Here is a 19,007-nt window from a genome sequence, read left to right on the forward strand (position 1 = left end):
ATTCATATTAACAGCACATGTATCCCTTAATATCTTGGAATTAAAGAAAAATAAATAAAGAATGTACATTGCAAAAGTGCTTAGAATAGCCCCCTCATCAATTTTACAGTCACATTTTAAAGGTTTCCTTATCCTTTAACGATTGTTTATAATGTTCTGTACATTATGTGGGATATTTAGGAACTGTGGGGCTCCTTTATAAACACTGGGCAGATTTGCTCCCGGGCAGTAAACCATTGCACCGAATCAGATAATCGCTTTCAGTATTCACCCTGCAGCTAACTGTAAAAAGCGAATCACTGATTGGTTGCCATGGGTTACTGCCCAGATGCAAATTTGCCCAGTGTTTATAAATGAGCCCCTTTGAGTTTCCTGCTTCAATGACAAATCAAACTGTTAAGCTTTGCATCTGACTCTTAAGGAGTTTAAAGAAGCGCTAAACCTAAAATGCATTATTTTACATGAAAGCTGCTGTCAGCATTGACGTGTTATTCTTTTATAGTAACTGTGCCGGCATTTTGCACAAAACCTTCCAGAGACTGCCCCATATACACAGGGTCCCTGCATATACACACACGCACTCACTATTGTTAATATTATCCGAAGCCCATTAACCTTCCTCTGTGTTTTTGGGGTGTGGAAGGAAACAGGAGTACCAGGAGGAAGACCATGCGGAGACAGAGACCTCGTATAATCAACTTGCAGACAAACTGTCTCGTACAACACTCGCTATTTATGAGAACTCACTGGTTGCCATGACATTTGCTCATGTAGCTTCCCTTGCAGGGGAGTTTTTTTGGGGGGGCATCTGATAACACTGTATGAATATTTAGTAATTCCCATGTGTCAACGTTATCCAGTCGTGTCGCTTCGACTGCAGAACTCTCAACCACCTTGCTGATAGTCTCCTGGGTACAGGTATGGGATCCGTTATCCGGAAAGCTCAGAATTACGGAAAGGTTGTCTCCCATAGACTCCATTATAAACAAATAATCCAAATTATTAAAAACGATTTCCTTTTTCTGTGTGATAATAAAACAGTCGCTTGTACTTGATCCCAACTAAGATATAATTAATCCTTATTGGAAGCAAAACCAGCCTATTGGGTTTATTTAATGTTTACATGATTTTCTAGTACACTTGAGGTATGAAAATCCAAATTACAGAAAGATCCGTTATCCGGAAACCCCAGGTCCTGAGCATTCTGGATAACAGGTCCCATACCTGTACAAGTATAAATTCTTATTTTGTTGCTCTCATCTCCCCATGCATTCCCTCCCAGGCTCTGTGCCCAGCTCACAACATACTATACTCGTCCCAAGAACTGATTTGTACAGAAAATATGTTTCCTCTGATTGCACCACACCTCTGGAATGCCGTACCCTAATAATTTTCTCAAAACTCCTCAAAAATCACTTTCTACTGGAGCACTTCACTAGTCTTCCCCATAACAATATTTTCTTGAACTATGCACTTGTTCCCCACTAGTGATGTGCGGGCCGACCCGGGGGTCGGGTGGTTTCGGGTCGACCTCACACTGCTCCTCTCGTGCGGTTGCGGGTTGAGCTCTTCCCCTGTTCTCCCCGCCCGCCAACTTCAAATGCCGACTTCCAGGTTCCGGTTTTATAGTCTCGCCTCTGCTCGACCCGCCCCTTTTGTGACATCATTGTGACGTCTTCGGCGGGCGGATCTATAAAAGGACCCCGGAAGCGTGGGTGCGGGCTGGAGCAGGGCGGGTTAGGGTCGGGTGCGGGTCAGGAAAACCCTGACACGCACATCACTATTCCCCACCCCTTTGTGTTTCTGTCTCCTCTTTCTAATAGATTGTAAGCTCTTCAGGGCAGGGGCTTCATGCCAACTATGTACTGAAACACCTAGCACTTAAAAAGGAAATCTCCATTAGAAACTCTTGGGAGGTTGAGATGGGATTGTCGGCGTTGGCAAAACAGTGAGGTTTGGGAACTTCAAGTATCAATTCATTACAAAAGCAGCAAAAAAGTATCCAGAATGCTCGGGACCTGGGGTTTTCCGGATTACAGATCTTTCTGTAATTTGGATCTTTATACCTTACTTGTTTTGCTTCCAATAAGGATTAATTATATCTTAGTTGGGATCAAGTACAAGTTACTGTTTTATTATTACAGAGAAAAAGGAAATAATTTTTTAAAAATGTAAAGATTATTTTTATTTTTCGTGGGAGTATTACTTCGCGTATCTATTCTCGTTGTCTTCATTTCTAAAAATGATATCCCTGCTGATGTTAAGCCTTGGAAAGCCTTGCCTACATATGCGGTGCTATATCAATAAATACAATACAATTCCGTTTATGGAATTAGCTGGGATGTCCAAGCAAGCTGTAGCAATTCCCATTCATTTCCATAGAAATATATATATATATATTGATGATATTTCTCCCATGTTTTTATGATAGTACAGGAATGGGACCTGTTATCCAGAATGCTCGGGACCTGCTGTATTCCGGATAACGGATTTTTCCATAATTCGAAATTCTACTACAAAATCATGTAAACATTAAGGGGCAGATCTATCAAGGGTCGAAATGAATTCGAGGGAATTTTCGAAGTAAAAAAATTCTAAATTCGAAGTAATTTTTTTGGATACTTCGACAATCGAATTTGATACTACGACTTCGAATAGTTCAAATGTTCGACCATTCGATAATCAAAGTACTGTCTCTGTCTACTGTCTTAGACTTCAAGACTTCGCCAAATTAAACCTGCCGAAGTGCTGTGTTAGCCTATGGGGACCTTCTAGAGCAGTTTTCTACGTTTTTTGGAGTCGAAGAAAAATCGTTCAATCGATGGATGAAATCCTTCGAACCGTTCGATTCGAAGCATTTCATTGTTCGATCAAACGATTTTACTTTGACCGCAAAACGTTCAAATTCGGTGAAAAATACTTCGGCTTCGATATTCGAAGTCGAAGTAAAGCCATTCGATAATAAATCTGCCCCTAAATAAACCCAATAGGCTGGTTCTGCTTCCAATAAGGATTAATTAAATCTTAGTCGGGATCAAGTACAAGCGACTGTTTTATTATTACACAGAAAAAGAAAATACATTGAAAAAATTTGGCTTATTTGATTAAAATGGAGTCTGTGGGATATGGCCTCTCTGTAATTCGGATAACTGGTTTCCGGATAACGGATCTCATACCTGTATTTGGCACATTTCTGTGGCTTTACAAAAAAGCTTGCCATGAGATGCACGTCTGGAAAGCAATTATCTGATAACGAGACGCATTCTCTGAACCTGAGAATTAAGATCTTAAGGCTATACACACAGAGGCCTATATATATATATATATATATAGTGCTGTGTAACAGTAACAGTGGAGAAAAACATCACCGGTGATGTTGCTCATAGCAACCAATCAGATCTTTGCTTTTATTTTATATAACACTGCATGATTGTAATAGGCCGCCCGAGTGATGGAGACAGACAGACACAAACATAACTTTTAAAGGAATTGTTCAGTGTAAAAATAAAAACTGGGTAAATAGATAGGCTGTGAAAAATAAAAAAATGTTTCTAATATAGTTAATTAGCCAAAAATGTAATGTATAAAGGCTGGAGTGATTTGATGTATAACACGTCAGTCAGACACTACTTCCTGCTTTTCAGGTTTACACTGACTGGTTACCCTGGTTACCAGACAGTAACCAATCAGAGACTTGAGGGGGGGCCACATGGGTCATATCTGTTGCTTTTGAATCTGAGCTGAATGCTGAGGATCAATTACAAACTCACTGAACAGTTATGTCCCATGTGGCCCCCCTTATAGTCACTGACTAACTCAGAGTTAGAGAGCTGAAAAGCAGGAAGTTGGATTCTGGCTGTTTTATTAGACATCTGTTCACTCCAGCCTTTATATATTACATTTTTGGCTAACTAACTATATTAGAAACATTTTGCACAGCCTATCTATTTACCCAGTTTTTATTTTCACACTGAACTGTTCCTTTAAAATCGAAACTTATGAATGATACTTGGCAATGTGACATGAATGAAACTTGTGTACAGATGTGGGATTTCTCATCTGGAAACCAGCTCTCCGAAAAACTCCAAGCACCGGATTATCGCAAGGCCATCTATCATATCAGGCTGAACTTATGTGCAAGAATTTTACTTTATTCTTTCATTATATGTTGCGGTGTGGTTTATATTCCAAATGTAGCCATATTGGATCTTTTGACCAATGCGTATATGCAATAATATGTATAGTAAACATTTTCCTAAATTTTTTAATTACCCCCTGATTAACTAATATAAGTAATTTAAAAAAAAAAAAAATAAATAAACTGGACTTGCTGAGTAATTATTGAAGACATTTCACTACATATCCAAGCAGCTTCTTAATAATTACTCAGTTGTTTTTTGTTTTTAAATTACTTATATTAGATATACCATGACCTGGGTGAATGAAAATCTTCCTAATCATACCCCCTGATTAATGATGTATCGTGTATTCCAGCTGCATGTGCATCGCTCAAGGTTCGGCAATACTGAACTGAATGCAAAAACCCTTATTTGCACGTCCATTTAAAAAAGATTTTAGACGTGCCATCTGCAAACAAAAATTTGGAAGTTCAGTCATGCGGTCATTTGATTATAAGAGTCTGAATTTGGTGCAATAATAGTATTTTTTTTTTTAATTCAATATAAAAATACAGGTATAGGATCCATTATCCTGAATTATCCGAATTACGGGAAGGGCATCTACCATAGGCTCCATTTTAATGTTAATCAAATATTTCAGTTTTTAAAAATGTCTTACTTTTTCTTTGGAATTCCAAAACTGTGCTCTGTATTTGAGCCAAAATAAGATAATTAATCCTTATTTGAGGCTAAACAGTCCTATTGCCTTTAATTTTGTGTTTAAATGATTTTATAGTAAATGTAAGATATGGGAATTCATATTACATATATACATTTCCTTATCTGGAAAACCCCAGGTCCAAGTATTCTGGTATTCCTATACCGGTTTTCCATTTTTTTTATAAAAATGTAATACTGTAATAATGTCCTCCTTCTTAACCTCCTGTGTCTGGGTCCTCCTTCTTAACCTCCTGTGTCTGGGTCCTCCTTCTAAACCTCGTTGGTCTGGGTCCTCCTTCTAAACCTCCTGCATCTGGATCCTCCTAAACCTCTTTGGTCTGGGTCCTCCTTTGAACCTTCTGGGTCTGGGTTCTCTTTCTAAACCTCCTGGGGTTTGGGTTTCAGTCCCCCTTCTTAACCTCCTGGGTCTGGGTCTTCCTCCTTAACCTCTTGGGTCTGGGTCCTCTTCCTTAACCTCCTCGGTCTGGGTCCTCCTTTTAAACCTCGTTGGTCTTGGTCCTCACTTCTAAACCTCCTGCGTCTGGATCCTCGTAAACTTCCTTGGTCTGGGCCCTCCTTCTAAACATCTGGGTCTGGGTCCTCCTTTGGGTTCTCTTTCTAAACCTCCTGGGGTTTGTGTTTCGGTCCCCCTTCTTAACCTCCTGGGTCTGGTCCTCCTTCTTAACCTCCTAAGATATCATTAATCCTTATTGGAAGCAAAACCAGCCTATTGGGTTTATTTAATGTTTACATGATTTTCTAGTAAACTAAAGGTATGAAGATCCAAATTATGGAAAGATCCCTTATCCTGAAACCCCAGGTCCTGAGCATTCTGGATAATCAGTCCCGTACCTTTATCTACAATAAATGTAGGTGCTCATAGGACTTGCTTTAAAGAACAATAATTTACATTTATTTGAAGTCCATTATCTGAGCCTGGATCTCTTCTAGTCTGACATCCAGGGATCTGATACAGAGTTTAGATGAGATCCCTTATGTTTGGGAAAATGAAGGCTACAACAGTTCACTGAATCTGGTAAATTTGTTCAGAGGGGGGGTGTTGACATTATTAATGGATTCTGTATATTCATATGACCTCTCTTTATCTGCACACACCCTACATCAACACTCGAATGGTACGTAATGCAAATATAACTGTCTTATTTTCTCTTATTCAGGCGATTTCTCCCAAACCTCAGAGTCAGAAACAAAATGAAGGTGACATTAGCCACCCTCGCAGCACATTGAAGCCCACTCTGCTCCCGGCAGCTTTGTCTTCAGGGAAGTCTCGCAGCAGAAAAGACAAACGAGATGTTGGAGATGCCTCAGGGTGTAAAAAGATTCCCATGTCCCCTATTGTTCCAGACTTAACGCAAGGCGAGGACCCGACCGTTATCCCCAAATTCTCTCCTTTTTTTTTTTTTCTTCTTTTCAGAAATGCGTGTAGTGAGCTTGGGTTTAGTGGAACTTGTGGGCTGGAGGCCAAAGCATAATTCCCCTATGAATGACATTTAGGAGCAATCTGACAGTTTTGCACAATTCATGTAGTGTAAATCCACAGAAACCCAATTCCTGTTTATATTGTTCCTTATGTTTCTATGTAAGCGGAAAGAGGGGAACAATTGGGTTATTTTCTATGTAGCTTGGCATATTAGCACCATGCAAGCCAAAAATACCAATCACTGGATCTAGAGGAGGAGCCATTATACCAGTTTCCATATATACTTACAAATATTGACAGTTAGATCCAATATATCTTATAGGGGGGCTCCTTTTACCTAGAAGATGTATTAGAGCTCACTCTATTAAAATCACCAGACATCATGTCTCTCTACATGCAGGATTTGTGCAAAAGGCAGTTATATTATTAGATTTTGTTTGTACTGGAATCAGTTATTTGAGTGAGCTCTAATTCATCTGATAGGAAAGGAGCCTCCCTATAAGATATATTGGATCTAACTGTCAATGAATATCTGACACCCAACTGCTGCATGAAGAGAGAATGAAGAGAAACAGATGCTGAGAGAGGAATAGTGAAGATAAACTTGATTATTTCAGAAACTATGCAGGATATTTAATTTGTACAGGTATAGGATCCCTTATCCGGAAACCCGATATCCGAATTACGGAATAGCTGGCTCCCATAGACTCCATTTTATCCAAATAATCCAAGTTTTTAAAAATGATTTCCTTTTTCTGTAATAATAAAACAGTAGCTTATACTTGATCCCAACTAAGATATAATTAATCCTTATTGGAAGCAGAACCAGCCTATTGGTTTTATTTAATGTTTAAATTAATTTCTAGTAGACTCGAGGCATGAAGACCCAAATTACGGAAAGATCCGTTATCCGGAAAACCCCAGGTCCCGAGCATTCTGGATAACAGGTCCCATACCTGTATTTAGAAAGTTTCTTATTTCCGTATGATGAAGCTTATATAAAATGTTTGTGATAGTTTCCCTTTAACTAAAAGGTGAACATCCCTTTAATTTACAAACCCACCCAAATAAGAAAAAAAAAACCTTATTTGAGGTGCTGTATTTCGTGGGACTATTACATTTGGAATCGGCCGATTCCTTCTGCCCGAATTCAAATCCTAGTTTGCATATGCAAATTAGGGGGTGGGGGGGAAATCGCGTGACTTTTTGTCACAAAACAAGGAAGTGAAAAATGTTTCCCCCTTCCTACCCCTAATTTGCATATGCAAATTAGAATTTGGTTCGGTATTCGGCCGAATCTTTCGCAAAGGATTTGGTGTTCGGCTGAATCCAAAACAGTGGATTCGGTGCATCCTTAATTATTTGTAATGACAAAATATTTTTGAGTGATCATCCTGTGGGATTAATTTTTTTTATTTTAATGTAATATAATTATTAGAGATGAGTTGGTTGTTCTTGCCTCATCCAGTTGTTCTTTATAACAGATAAGTACTACTATAGTTTATATAAACAAGCTGCTGTGTAGCCATGGGGGCAGACATTCAAGCACAGGATACACAGTAGATAACAGATAAGTACTACTATAGTTTATAGAAACAAGCTGCTGTGTAGCCATGGGGGCAGCCATTCAAGCACAGGATACACAGTAGATAACAGATAAGTACTACTATAGTTTATATAAACAAGCTGCTGTGTAGCCATGGGGGCAGCCATTCAAGCACAGGATACACAGTAGATAACAGATAAGTACTACTATAGTTTATATAAACAAGCTGCTGTGTAGCAATGGGGCAGCCATTCAAGCACAGGATACACAGTAGATAACAGATAAGTACTACTATAGTTTATATAAACAAGCTGCTGTGTAGCCATGGGGGGCAGCTATTCAAAGGAGAAAAGGCTCAGGTTACAGAGCAGATAACAGATAAGCTCTCTAGAACATAATGGGGTTTTCTGTTTTCCACTATTTAACCTGTGCCATAGCCTTTTTTCAAATTCCGCCATGCTACACAGCAGCTTGTTTATATAAACTATAGTAGTGTTTCTGAAGCACACAGACCAGTTTTACCAGTGCAGGGCAACACTACATGATATTTTCATTACTTTAGAACACTTCAATTTTTTGGTGTTACTGTTCCTTTAAAGGGATAAATGTAGACTTAACTGGATACGGTCATGGGAAATAATTTTTTCAAAACAAATCGGTTAATAGTGCTGCTCCAGCAGACTTCTGCACTGAAATCCATTTCTCAAAAGAGCAAACAGATTTTTTTTATATTCAATTTTGAAATCTGACATGGGGCTAGACATTTCCCAGCTGCCCCAAGTCATGTGACTTGTTCTCTGATAAACTTCAATCACTCTTTACTGCTGTACTGAAAGTTGGAGTGATATCACCCCCTCCCCCCCAGCAGCCAAACAACAGAACAATGGGAAGGTAACCAGATAGCAGCTAACGATTTTTCGTCTGACATCTGTCAGAAAATTGATCGGCCAAGTTAAAAAAAATGTTGTCGGTCCCAGCAGTGCAATCTGTCTATGTTTGCAGGGCCAAGCAGACAACTACCCTCGGTTTTCCTGGCAATATTGCTTGAAATGGTCCTTTTAGTTGATGGACAAATCGTACATTTAAACGATTGTTTTGAGATAATCGTGGTCTCGCGATAACGAAAAGATCTTTTAAAAATCTATACATCTATGGCCATCTTAACATAAGATAACAGTTGCCTGGTAGATCTAAGAACAACACTCAATAGTAAAATCCAGGTTCAACTGAGACACATTCAGTTACATTGAGTAGGAGAAACAACAGCCTGTCAGAAAGCAGTTCCATCCTAAAGTGCTGGCTCTTTCTGAAATCACATGACCAGGCAAAATGACCTGAGATGCACCTACACACCAATATTACAACTAAATACACTTGTTGGTTCAGGAATGACATTTTATATTGTAGAGTGAATTATTTGCAGTGTAAACAGTGTCATTTAGAAATAAAAACGACATCATAAAAATCATGACAGAATCCCTTTAAGCTATGAAGATCCAAATATGGAAAGATCCCTTATCTGGAAAACCTCAGGTCTCGAGCATTGTGGATAACAGGTCCTATACTTGTACTGGATAACACTGCATCTCCCCACCAATCACAGGCAGTATGAGAGGCCAGAGCCCTGTGTCACCAGCCGGTGGGACATTTCCATTGCTTCCCAGAATACCCCCATCCATACTGAATATAGATCTATGTTGGTGCCGTCTCCGTTTATTTGAAACCTCTCGAGTCTGTCTCTGGCCTCTAATCATTACAGTATTGAGCATTCAGATTAACCCTTTGTATACCGCTCTGTGAGAAGGAGCTGCTACACCAGCTGAGAAATTCTGCCCAGCAACATCCCTTTCTATTTATAAATTGCTCCGTTATTAGCGATGCTGATTCGAGAAAGATTTCTTTTTTTTTTATTGTAATTTAACGAATCCCGGGATGAGAATTCATCAGGCAGCAAGTAAAGGGGTACATGGAAAGGCTTGTGTTGCCAGAACACCCCAGCCCATCTCTCTTTAGGCTTCTTGATACAGATATGGGACCGGTTATCCAGAATGCTTAGGGCTTGTGGTTTTCCAGACAACAGATCTTTCTGTAATTTGGATTTTCATACCTTAAGTCTACTAGAAAAATCATGTAAACATTAAATAAACCCAATAGGCTGATTTTGCTTCCAATAAGGATTAATTATATCTTAGTTGGGATCAAGTACAAGCTACTGTTTTATTATTACACATTGTGACCTGTTATCCAGAATGAACTGGACCGTAGGTTTTTTTTTCTGGATAACGGATCTTTCCATAATTTGGATCTTCATTACTTAAGTCTACTAGAAAATTATTTAAACATTAAGCGGTAGATTTATCAGGGGTCGAAGTGTATTCGAGGGAATTTTCGAAGTAAAAAAATCGAAGTAATTTTTGGATACTTCGACCATCGAATAGGCTACTACGACTTTGACCTTCGATTCGAAGTAAAATCGTTCGACTATTCCATAATCGAAGTACTGTCTCTTTAAAAAAAACTTCGACTTCAATACTTGGCCACTTACACCTGCCGAATTGCTGTTTAGCCTATGGGGGACCTCCTGTGTGTTTTGCTAAGTTTTCTTAGGATTTTTTGGGAAAATCGAACGATCGTATGATAAAATCGTTAGATTCGAAGTACGATCGGAATATGATTGTACGATGTAGAAAACCCTCCGACTTCGAATGTCGGAGGATTCTATTCGATGGCCGAATTTCAAAGTTTTTTCTACTTCGAAATTTGACCCTTGATAAATCTGCCCCTAAATGAGCCCAATAGGCTGGTTTTGCTTCCAATAAGGATTAATTATATCTTAGTTGGGATCAAGTACAAGGTGCCGTTTTATTATCACAGGTATGGGACCCGTTATCGAGAATGCTCGGGACCTGGGGTTTTCCGGATATTGGATCTTTCCATAATTTGGATCTTCATACCTTAAGTCTACTAGAAAATTATGTAAACATGAATAAACCCAATAGGCTGGTTTTGCTTCCAATAAGGATTAATTATATCTTAGTTGGGATCAAGTACAGGTATGAGAACTTTTATACAGAATGATCAGGACCTGTGGGTTTCCAGATAATGGATCCTTCTGTAATTTGGATCTTCATACCTTAAGTCACGAGGAAACTTCAGGCGACTTCAGAAAAGGAATCTCTCTGAGTACCATTCCGCCTGCGATTTACATTCTAGCCGGCAGGGGAGGCAGTTTCTGCCCTTATTATTACTACAGAGAAAAAGGAAATAATTTTTAAAGATTTGGATTATTTGATTATAATTGAGTCTATGGGGCAAATTCACTAAGATTCGTAGTTGAGCCAGGCGTAGTTTCGCCAGCGCTCCGCAAATTCACTAAAATCCGAAGTTGCGCTCAGGGGTAGCGTAAGGTTGCGAAGTTGCCCTAGCGTTGATTCGCTAAGTGAATTGAAGTTACGCTAGCAAAGGTTAATTTGCATACGGCGCCAAATTCAAATTTCAATGGAGGAATACGTATCAGCACTACAAATGCCTAGAAAACCTTCAAATCATCAAATAATTTTTTTTTTTTTCCCTACACATGTGCCCACTGTATAGGTAAGTTGCCATGAGTCAGGAAAGGTAGGGGGGAAGGAGGGGAGCCCTAAAAAAATTTTCGATCTTTTTCAGCCCATCACCCATAATATAGAAAACACGCCAGCGTTTTTTGGGACTTAGAAAAAATTTTGACTTTTTTGGAAGCAATCCCTATCTACTCTATTGCGCTTCGCCTGGTCTGAGGTGGCGAAGGAAGTCTGGCGTAAAAGGTAGCGTTCAGTACACTGCGCGCGTTAGTGAATTTGCGTAGTTACGTCCGTAGCGAAAATTCGCCAGGCGTAAGGGTGCGAAGTAACACTAGCGAATCTACGCCAGCGTTCGTGAATTTGCGAAGTAACGAAAATGCCCAACGCTACCGAATTGACGCTAGCGTTCGGCGCTTAGTGAATTTGCCCCTATGGGAGATGGCCTTTCCGTAATTCGAATCTTTCTGGATAACTGGTTTTCCGGATAAGGGATCCCATACCTGTACAGAGAAAACGGGATTAATTTTTTTTAAAAATTTAGATTATTTATAATAGAGTCTATGGGAGACATCCTTTCCGTAAATCTCAACTTTCTGGATAACGGGTTTCCAGATAACCTGTATAGAAACAACACTATTAGATCCCCTGCTTTATATCACTTCCCCCCCTCCACCTCTATTACCTTATCTGATTGCTCCCTCTCCCTGTAAAATGGATTAGAATAAGGAATATGGCTGGTGTGTGACGCAGAATACTAACTATACTCATCAGGAGGGGGGGAGAGTATCAACACTTTGCTTCAAATAATTACCTTGAAATTCACAGGCTTGCAAAGGAAACTGCGACAGTTTTCCCCCCTTTAATTGGAGACCTTTTCTTTAAAGCAATTCTTCTCCAGATCCATTTAAAGATTTTAAAAAAATAATTAAAATAAGCATTTTTAGCTGAAAAGAAATATAAATTTGTCATTTCCTTTCCATGGATGACACTGCGCTCTAGCGTAGGCTCCACCATGAGACATGGAGCTGCTCTCTTTCTTGCCTTGGACGAAGTCTTTCCTAAAGGGCATTTAAACCCTAAGATAGAAAACTGTAAAGTGAAAGAACTTGTCATTCTAAGCAACGTTCCAATGTACGTTAAAGGACCAGTGACATAAAAAAAAAGTTATAAAAAATGTATTTCAACGTAACAAAAAAACAAAAAACACCAAGGCAGTTTTAACTTTCAATTTGCAAAGACTTTATTAAGAAATTACTTACCGATTCTCTGCATGCGCTCCTCATCAGAAATGGCGACAGGGCGACGATCCATGGCGCGGCACTCGATTTCTCCTCCATGGCTATCTCCTATAGAAGGCAGGGAGGAGAAATCGAGCGCCGCATGATGGATTGTCGCCCGGTCGCCGTTTCTGAAGAGGAGCAAAGTCTTAATAAAGACTTTGTGAATTGAAAGTTAAAACTGCCTTGGTGTTTTAGAGACAATTTGTTTTTTAAAAGAAAATTATGTTACTGGTCTTTTAACCGGGAAGTGTCACGAAAATGAAATTTTAAGCATACTGAAATAAGAAACTTTCTAAATACAATCAATTTAACATTCTGCATTGTTTCTGAAATAATCAAGTTTATCTTCACTATTCCTCTCTCAGCATCTGTTTCTCTTCATTCTGTCTTCATGCAGCAGTTGGGTGTCAGATATTCATTGACAGTTAGATCCAATATATCTTATAGGGGGGTTCCCTTTCCTAGTAGATGTATTAGAGCTCACTCAAATAACTCATTCCAGTACAAACAAAATAATTGCCTTTTGCACAAATTCTGCATGTAGAGAGACATGATGTCTGGTGATTTTAATAGAGTGAGCTCTAATACATCTTCTAGGCAAAAGAAGCCCCCCTATTAGATATATTGGATCTAACTGTCAATGACTATCTGACACCCAACTGCTGCATGAAGACAGAATGAAGAGAAACAGATACTGAGAGAGGGATAGTGACGATAAACTTGATTAGTTGCAGAATTTTCAATTGATTTTATTTAGAAAACGTCTTATTTCAGAATAATGGAGCTTATATTAAATTTTAATTTTTGCAATAGTTCCCCTTTAATTACAGAATCTCCAACTCTTTGTGACTGTAACTGCTCTGTGAGGCCCGTCAGTCTCTTTCTGATCTCTGACATTTGCATACCTCCCAACATTTTGGAAGTAAAAAGAGAGACAAAAAAATTTTTTCCTCATGTAGCGCAGCAATTTTTTTGACCACACCCCTTTCTGTGGCCACACCCCCTAATTACCATGTTTGTTTTACAAAATTTGGCAGGTTATGAAAGTTTGAAAATATTTCTCCTCTAAACTGTGTTTTTGTGTCTCAAAATTGTTACAAAGTATCTTATTTGCACCTGTTAGCTGTTCTGGGCTCTCTGCTAAAAGCCAATTGAGTGAGAAACTTAGTTTCTTTTTCTGGCTGTTCAGTGCAGAGAAAAGAGGGACTTTCCAGTACAAATGAGGGACTGCGGGTTGAGCTGTCAAAAGAGGGACTGTCCCTCCGAAAAAGGGACAGTTGGGAGGTATGCATTTGGGACAATGTAGGAGAAGCCGATTAACAGACACGAATGTTTCCCTGGACACAAAAAGGGAGAGCTCTATGGCCTTCAATGGCGATTTCCATTTACAAGCTGAGATTTTGTAATGAATTTCTATGGGGGAAGTTGCTTAGAATGATATTTCCTAATGAGCAGGTTTGCACCAGACACTCATTGGCTTCCCCCCCCCCCCCCGTGTTGCTAATGAATGAAAGTTTCTTTTGTTAATTAGGTCCGTCACAGCCTGCAGCTCTTGCTAAGACTTCAGGGCGCAAGAATCGAAGGAGGCCTCCGAGATCAAACCTTCCATTGTCTGAAGATTTCCCCTGCCCTCCACTCGGCAATGGGAAAGGATTGCAGCAAAGCCCTTCAGCAGCCGCGGGTAATTATTTCCATTGCGGGTGGCAATAGGGACGGGGCTCTGATTAACTCCTGTGTGGCTGGAAACTACCTATATGTCTGAAAAACTTCCCAGAATAGTCTAGTTAAAGGGGCAGTTCACCTTTCAAATGAACCTTTAGATGGAGAAGTTGCAATTCGTTATTTTTGTGAACGATTTCGCTTTTTGATCAGCAGCTCTTGACTTTAGAACTCCTTTTAGAATTCAGCCTACAGCTGGTTGCTAGGGACTGAATTGCCCTAGGAACCATGCACTTGGATGTTGATTAAAGGACAAGGAAAGTAAAACTAAAGAAGTAGCTAGAAATGTTATACATTATGTTTTTGGCTTTTATACCAGCCCAAGGCAACCACAGCCCTTTAGCAGTAAAGATCTGTGTCTCCAAAGATGCCCCAGTAGCTCCCCATCTTCTTTTCTGCTGATTCACTGCACATGCTCTGTGCTGCTGTCACTTACTGAGCTTAGGGACCCACTCACAATATACAGTACACATAGAATAGAAATCTGGATTTGAGCTGTTAGTCTCCAGTGAGAGCTGTCAGTTCTATAGGCACCCAACGCCCACCCAAGAGTGTCTATATACAGTATATATATATATATATATATATATATATATATATATATATATATATATATATACGGACCTGGCTAGATCCAGCAATGTACTAAAGTATTCTCTTGTTTTGTTCAGTACCCGCCAATGCCCCCGAGAAGCCGGAGCCTCTGGATCTGAGCCACAGTGCGGAGCCCACGGCACCTTTACTCCCTGAATCCTCCGACCATGTGACCTGCCCCAGTAAAGAAAAGGAAAATATACAAAGCCTGTCCTGTTCTTCCAAATCGGTAGCACATAGCAGTACAGCCTCGTCAGGTACATCTCCTCTGTCTATACATGTATAGCTTGTTTAAAGGTAAAGCTCATTTAATATGCTGCATATGAGATTCATGTCAGCAATTCTGCTATTGTTCATTTTGTGTGGGGTTCTAAAGGGGCTTTCTATATATCTTATATCTGGTTGCTAGGGAACCGGACTAAGGTTCATTGTCACTGTTTTTTTTTTTTTAAATGTTATTACCTTTTGCATTGATCATAGCATCTGAAATGCCACACACAAGAGATTTAGGGGGTTATTTACTAAACTCCGTATGCAGAAATCATGAAAAATTCATGATTTTTTTTTTAAATAAAATTGGACTTTTAAAAAAAATCACACATTTTTTGAGAATTTATTAAACCCAGAGGATGGAATAGTCCGAATCTGAAAATCCGGAATCTCAGACCTGTCGAGGTTGCATATAAGTTTGTTGATGTGCGCTGGGTTTCGTGCAATACCCCGAGAGTTTTTAGGTAAAAATCTGAGTTTTCAAGTTAAAAAAAAACAAAAAAATCACGAAAATCGGATGAAAAATCATAAAAAATCATAAAAAATCTATTTTTTTCCCGCAAAGCAAATTTTCGGGAAAATGTAATAATAAATAAGCACAAAAAGACCCGAGCGGATTTGATCTGAGTTTTTAGCAGAAAATGTTGAGATAAAATCAGACCTACCTTATTATGTGTGTGCCCCTTGAAAGGAGCAGCCTGTTAACAAACACAAATAAGGCCTTTGTTGGTGCTGGGGAGGATGCTGGGAGCTGTAGTTGCTAAGAACATGGCAGGAAACTGAAATTGTGATCCCAGTCCATCTATGAATTTATATCCCCCTAGTGATCACATGGGATGGAAACTTCTTTTGTAGGGCACCAGAGCTGGAATATAATCTATAATCTATACTGCCACGCTGTTTGTCCTGTTGCACAGAAAACTATGGACAGCTTTAGTGGTTGACAGACATTTAGCACTGGATCACCCCCCATTTATAAAAGCCTGAAATTGTCTCATTGTTTTCTGAAAAATACTCTGACCAAATGCGCACAGGTTTTTTTTCCCCTTTATTTATCAATACATTTTCCTGAAAATTTCCTGTGCAAACAAACCCAAAAAAATTCTGAAAAAAACAAATTGTACTAATTGATTCTGATTTTCCACCTGTTTTTTTCTGATTTTTGCCCGAAAACCATGAAATCTTCGTATTTTTGCACAAAACCAAGCACAGATCAAGATATCTTCAGGACTTCTCCCATTGACTTATATACAACCTGGGCAGCTCTGAAAAGCTGGATTTTCAGATTCCGACTTTTTCCATCCTCAGGGTATAATAACTTTTTTTTCCAATAAAAATTCGGAAAACAAATTATTCTGGGTTTTGGCATTTGGAGTTGTGTTCAATTTAGCACCTTGTCCCCTGCTGAATTCTAGAAGCCCAGGCATTGGTCAGTTACTGCAGTAAAGGTAACCAGATAGCAGCTCCCTAACACAAGATAACAGCTGCCTGGTAGATCTAAGAACAACACTCAATAGTAAAATCCAGGTCCCACTGAGACACATTCAGTTACATTGAGTAGGAGAAACAACAGCCTGCCAGAAAGCAGTTCCATCCTAAAGTGCTGGCTCTTTCTGAAATCACATGACCAGGCAAAATGACCTGAGATGCACCTACACACCAATATTACAACTAAATACACTTGCTTGTTCAGGAATTAAATTTTATATTGTACAGTGAATTATTTGCAGTGTAAACAGTGTCATTTAGAAATAAAAACTACATCATAAAAATATCCATCTAAGGTCTGGCTAAAGGAGCAGATTCGGGGAGATTAGTCGCCAGGCGACAAATCTGTTTTCTTCGCCTGGCGACTAATCTCCCCGAATCTGTTCCTGTGGCCAAACCCTTAAAGTTCACAACAAGAAAGAGGCTGCTCTGAACATCAGCCTCTTTCTCTCTCCTGACAACTTCCTTGACTACTTGGTGGTCAGACTGGTGGGAAACTGACCAGCAGGTGGCGCTGTTGTAACAAAATTCATTCATATTAACAGCACATGTATCCCTTAATATCTTGGAATTAAAGAAAATAAATAATGAATGTACATTGCAAAAGTGCTTAGAATAGCCCCCTCATCAATTTTACATTCACTTATTTTAAAGGTTTACTTATCCTTTAAAGAAACCTTGCGGGAGACTTGACTATGAAGATTTTCGTTCCTCCAGGTCACGGTATATCTAGTATAAGTAATTGTAAAACAAGACTTGGAATCCACTTCACTTGAGAATAGAGAATAGCTGGTGAGACATTGTTTCTCAGAGGTATCAATACTACATCCCAAAGTACTCAATGCTGCACCCAGAAGAGTTGTACAAAGAAGCCTGTCATGTTCTGCAACACTTTTGTCTTTTCAGCTTCGTCCCCTCAAGTTCATGCCTTGAAATCAGCCCTGCCCAACAGCATTAGGCCTGCGAAGGGGAATAAAAAGAAGAAACATTCTGCTTCAGAAGGAACAGAAAAAACACTCCCTGCTGGGGGATCAGGCAAAATCCCTAATAATGTGCAGGAAAAAATCCTAAAGAAAGTGAATGAGAAGGACAAGCATTCAGAAGTTGGTAAACCGCCCTTCCTTTTGTTTTCCCCACATCAAATTGTCACCGACATCTTTCCAATTCACTTAAAGGAATGAAAATATAATGTACTGTTGCCCTGCACTGGTACAACTGGTGTGTTTACTGCAGAAACACTACTATAGTTTATATAAACAAGCTGCTGTGTAGCCATGGGGGCAGCCATTCAAGCACAGGATACACAGTAGATAACAGATAAGTACTACTATAGTTTATATAAACAAGCTGCTGTGTAGCCATGGGGGCAGCCATTCAAGCACAGGATACACAGTAGATAACAGATAAGTACTACTATAGTTTATATAAACAAGCTGCTGTGTAGCCATGGGGGCAGCCATTCAAGCACAGGATACACAGTAGATAACAGATAAGTACTACTATAGTTTATATAAACAAGCTGCTGTGTAGCCATGGGGGCAGCCATTCAAGCACAGGATACACAGTAGATAACAGATAAGTACTACTATAGTTTATATAAACAAGCTGCTGTGTAGCCATGGGGGCAGCCATTCAAGCTGGGGGGACCAGTATCTATAGGGGGCCCCAGAAGCTATAGGGGGCCCCAGAAGCTATGGGTGCCTGGTAGCTATAGGGGGACCAGTATCTATAGGGGGAAACAGTATCTATAAGGGGACCAGTAGCTATAGGGGGCCTGGTAGCTATAGGGGGACCAGTATCTATAGGGGGCCCAGTAGCTATAGGGGGCCCAGTAGCTATGAGGGGACCCATATCTATAGGGGGACTGGTAGCTATAGGGGGACCAGTAACTATAGGGGGCCCATTAGCTAAAGGGGGGGCCGGTAACTATATGGGGCGCAGTATCTATAGGAGGCCCAGTAGCTATAGGGGGCCCAGTGGGTTACTGACTGCAGTCCTTATAAATAGATATATATTCTGCATTTAACAGGGGTCATAAAAGAAAAGAAAGTAAAAATTGAGGAGAAACCTACATCAGTTGGTATGTCCATGTTTTGTTTGAGTCTGTGTAGAAATGTTAAAGGGGAGGTTTACATTTAAAGGAGAAGGAAAGGCTTATTTATTTTACTGGGCCTGGGGTTATTTCAGTGAGCACCACGGAGCGATCGTCTTTCGGCTTCTTCTTTCTTTACGTGGGTGCGCATGCACAGTATCGTGAGAATCCAAACTTTA

The 19,007-nt window shown here is 39.6% G+C and overlaps 1 protein-coding gene across 6 annotated transcripts in view; it reads left to right on the forward strand.

The window, feature by feature from the left end:
- Positions 1-19,007, forward strand: part of phf20l1.S (PHD finger protein 20 like 1 S homeolog) — a 76,692-nt gene that overhangs the window by 38,983 nt on the left and 18,702 nt on the right. For 3 of the 6 annotated variants that reach the window (XR_005962328.1, XM_018223977.2, XM_018223975.2), the window contains 5 exons: positions 6,017-6,215; positions 14,197-14,346; positions 15,056-15,235; positions 17,643-17,843; positions 18,766-18,816. Coding sequence is in view for 5 of the 6 variants with exons in the window: in XM_018223977.2 (XP_018079466.1) it covers positions 6,017-6,215; positions 14,197-14,346; positions 15,056-15,235; positions 17,643-17,843; positions 18,766-18,816 (781 nt within the window). In the remaining variant the exon portion in view is untranslated. Of the gene's footprint in view, positions 1-6,016; positions 6,650-14,196; positions 14,347-15,055; positions 15,237-17,642; positions 17,844-18,765; positions 18,817-19,007 lie in introns of those variants that run through there. The other 3 variants (XM_018223976.2, XM_041568027.1, XM_041568026.1) reach the window with 3 other exon arrangements.

The sequence above is a fragment of the Xenopus laevis genome, chromosome 6S (genome assembly GCF_017654675.1).
Source record: "Xenopus laevis strain J_2021 chromosome 6S, Xenopus_laevis_v10.1, whole genome shotgun sequence".
In the NCBI taxonomy this organism is placed as follows: Eukaryota; Metazoa; Chordata; class Amphibia; order Anura; family Pipidae; genus Xenopus; species Xenopus laevis.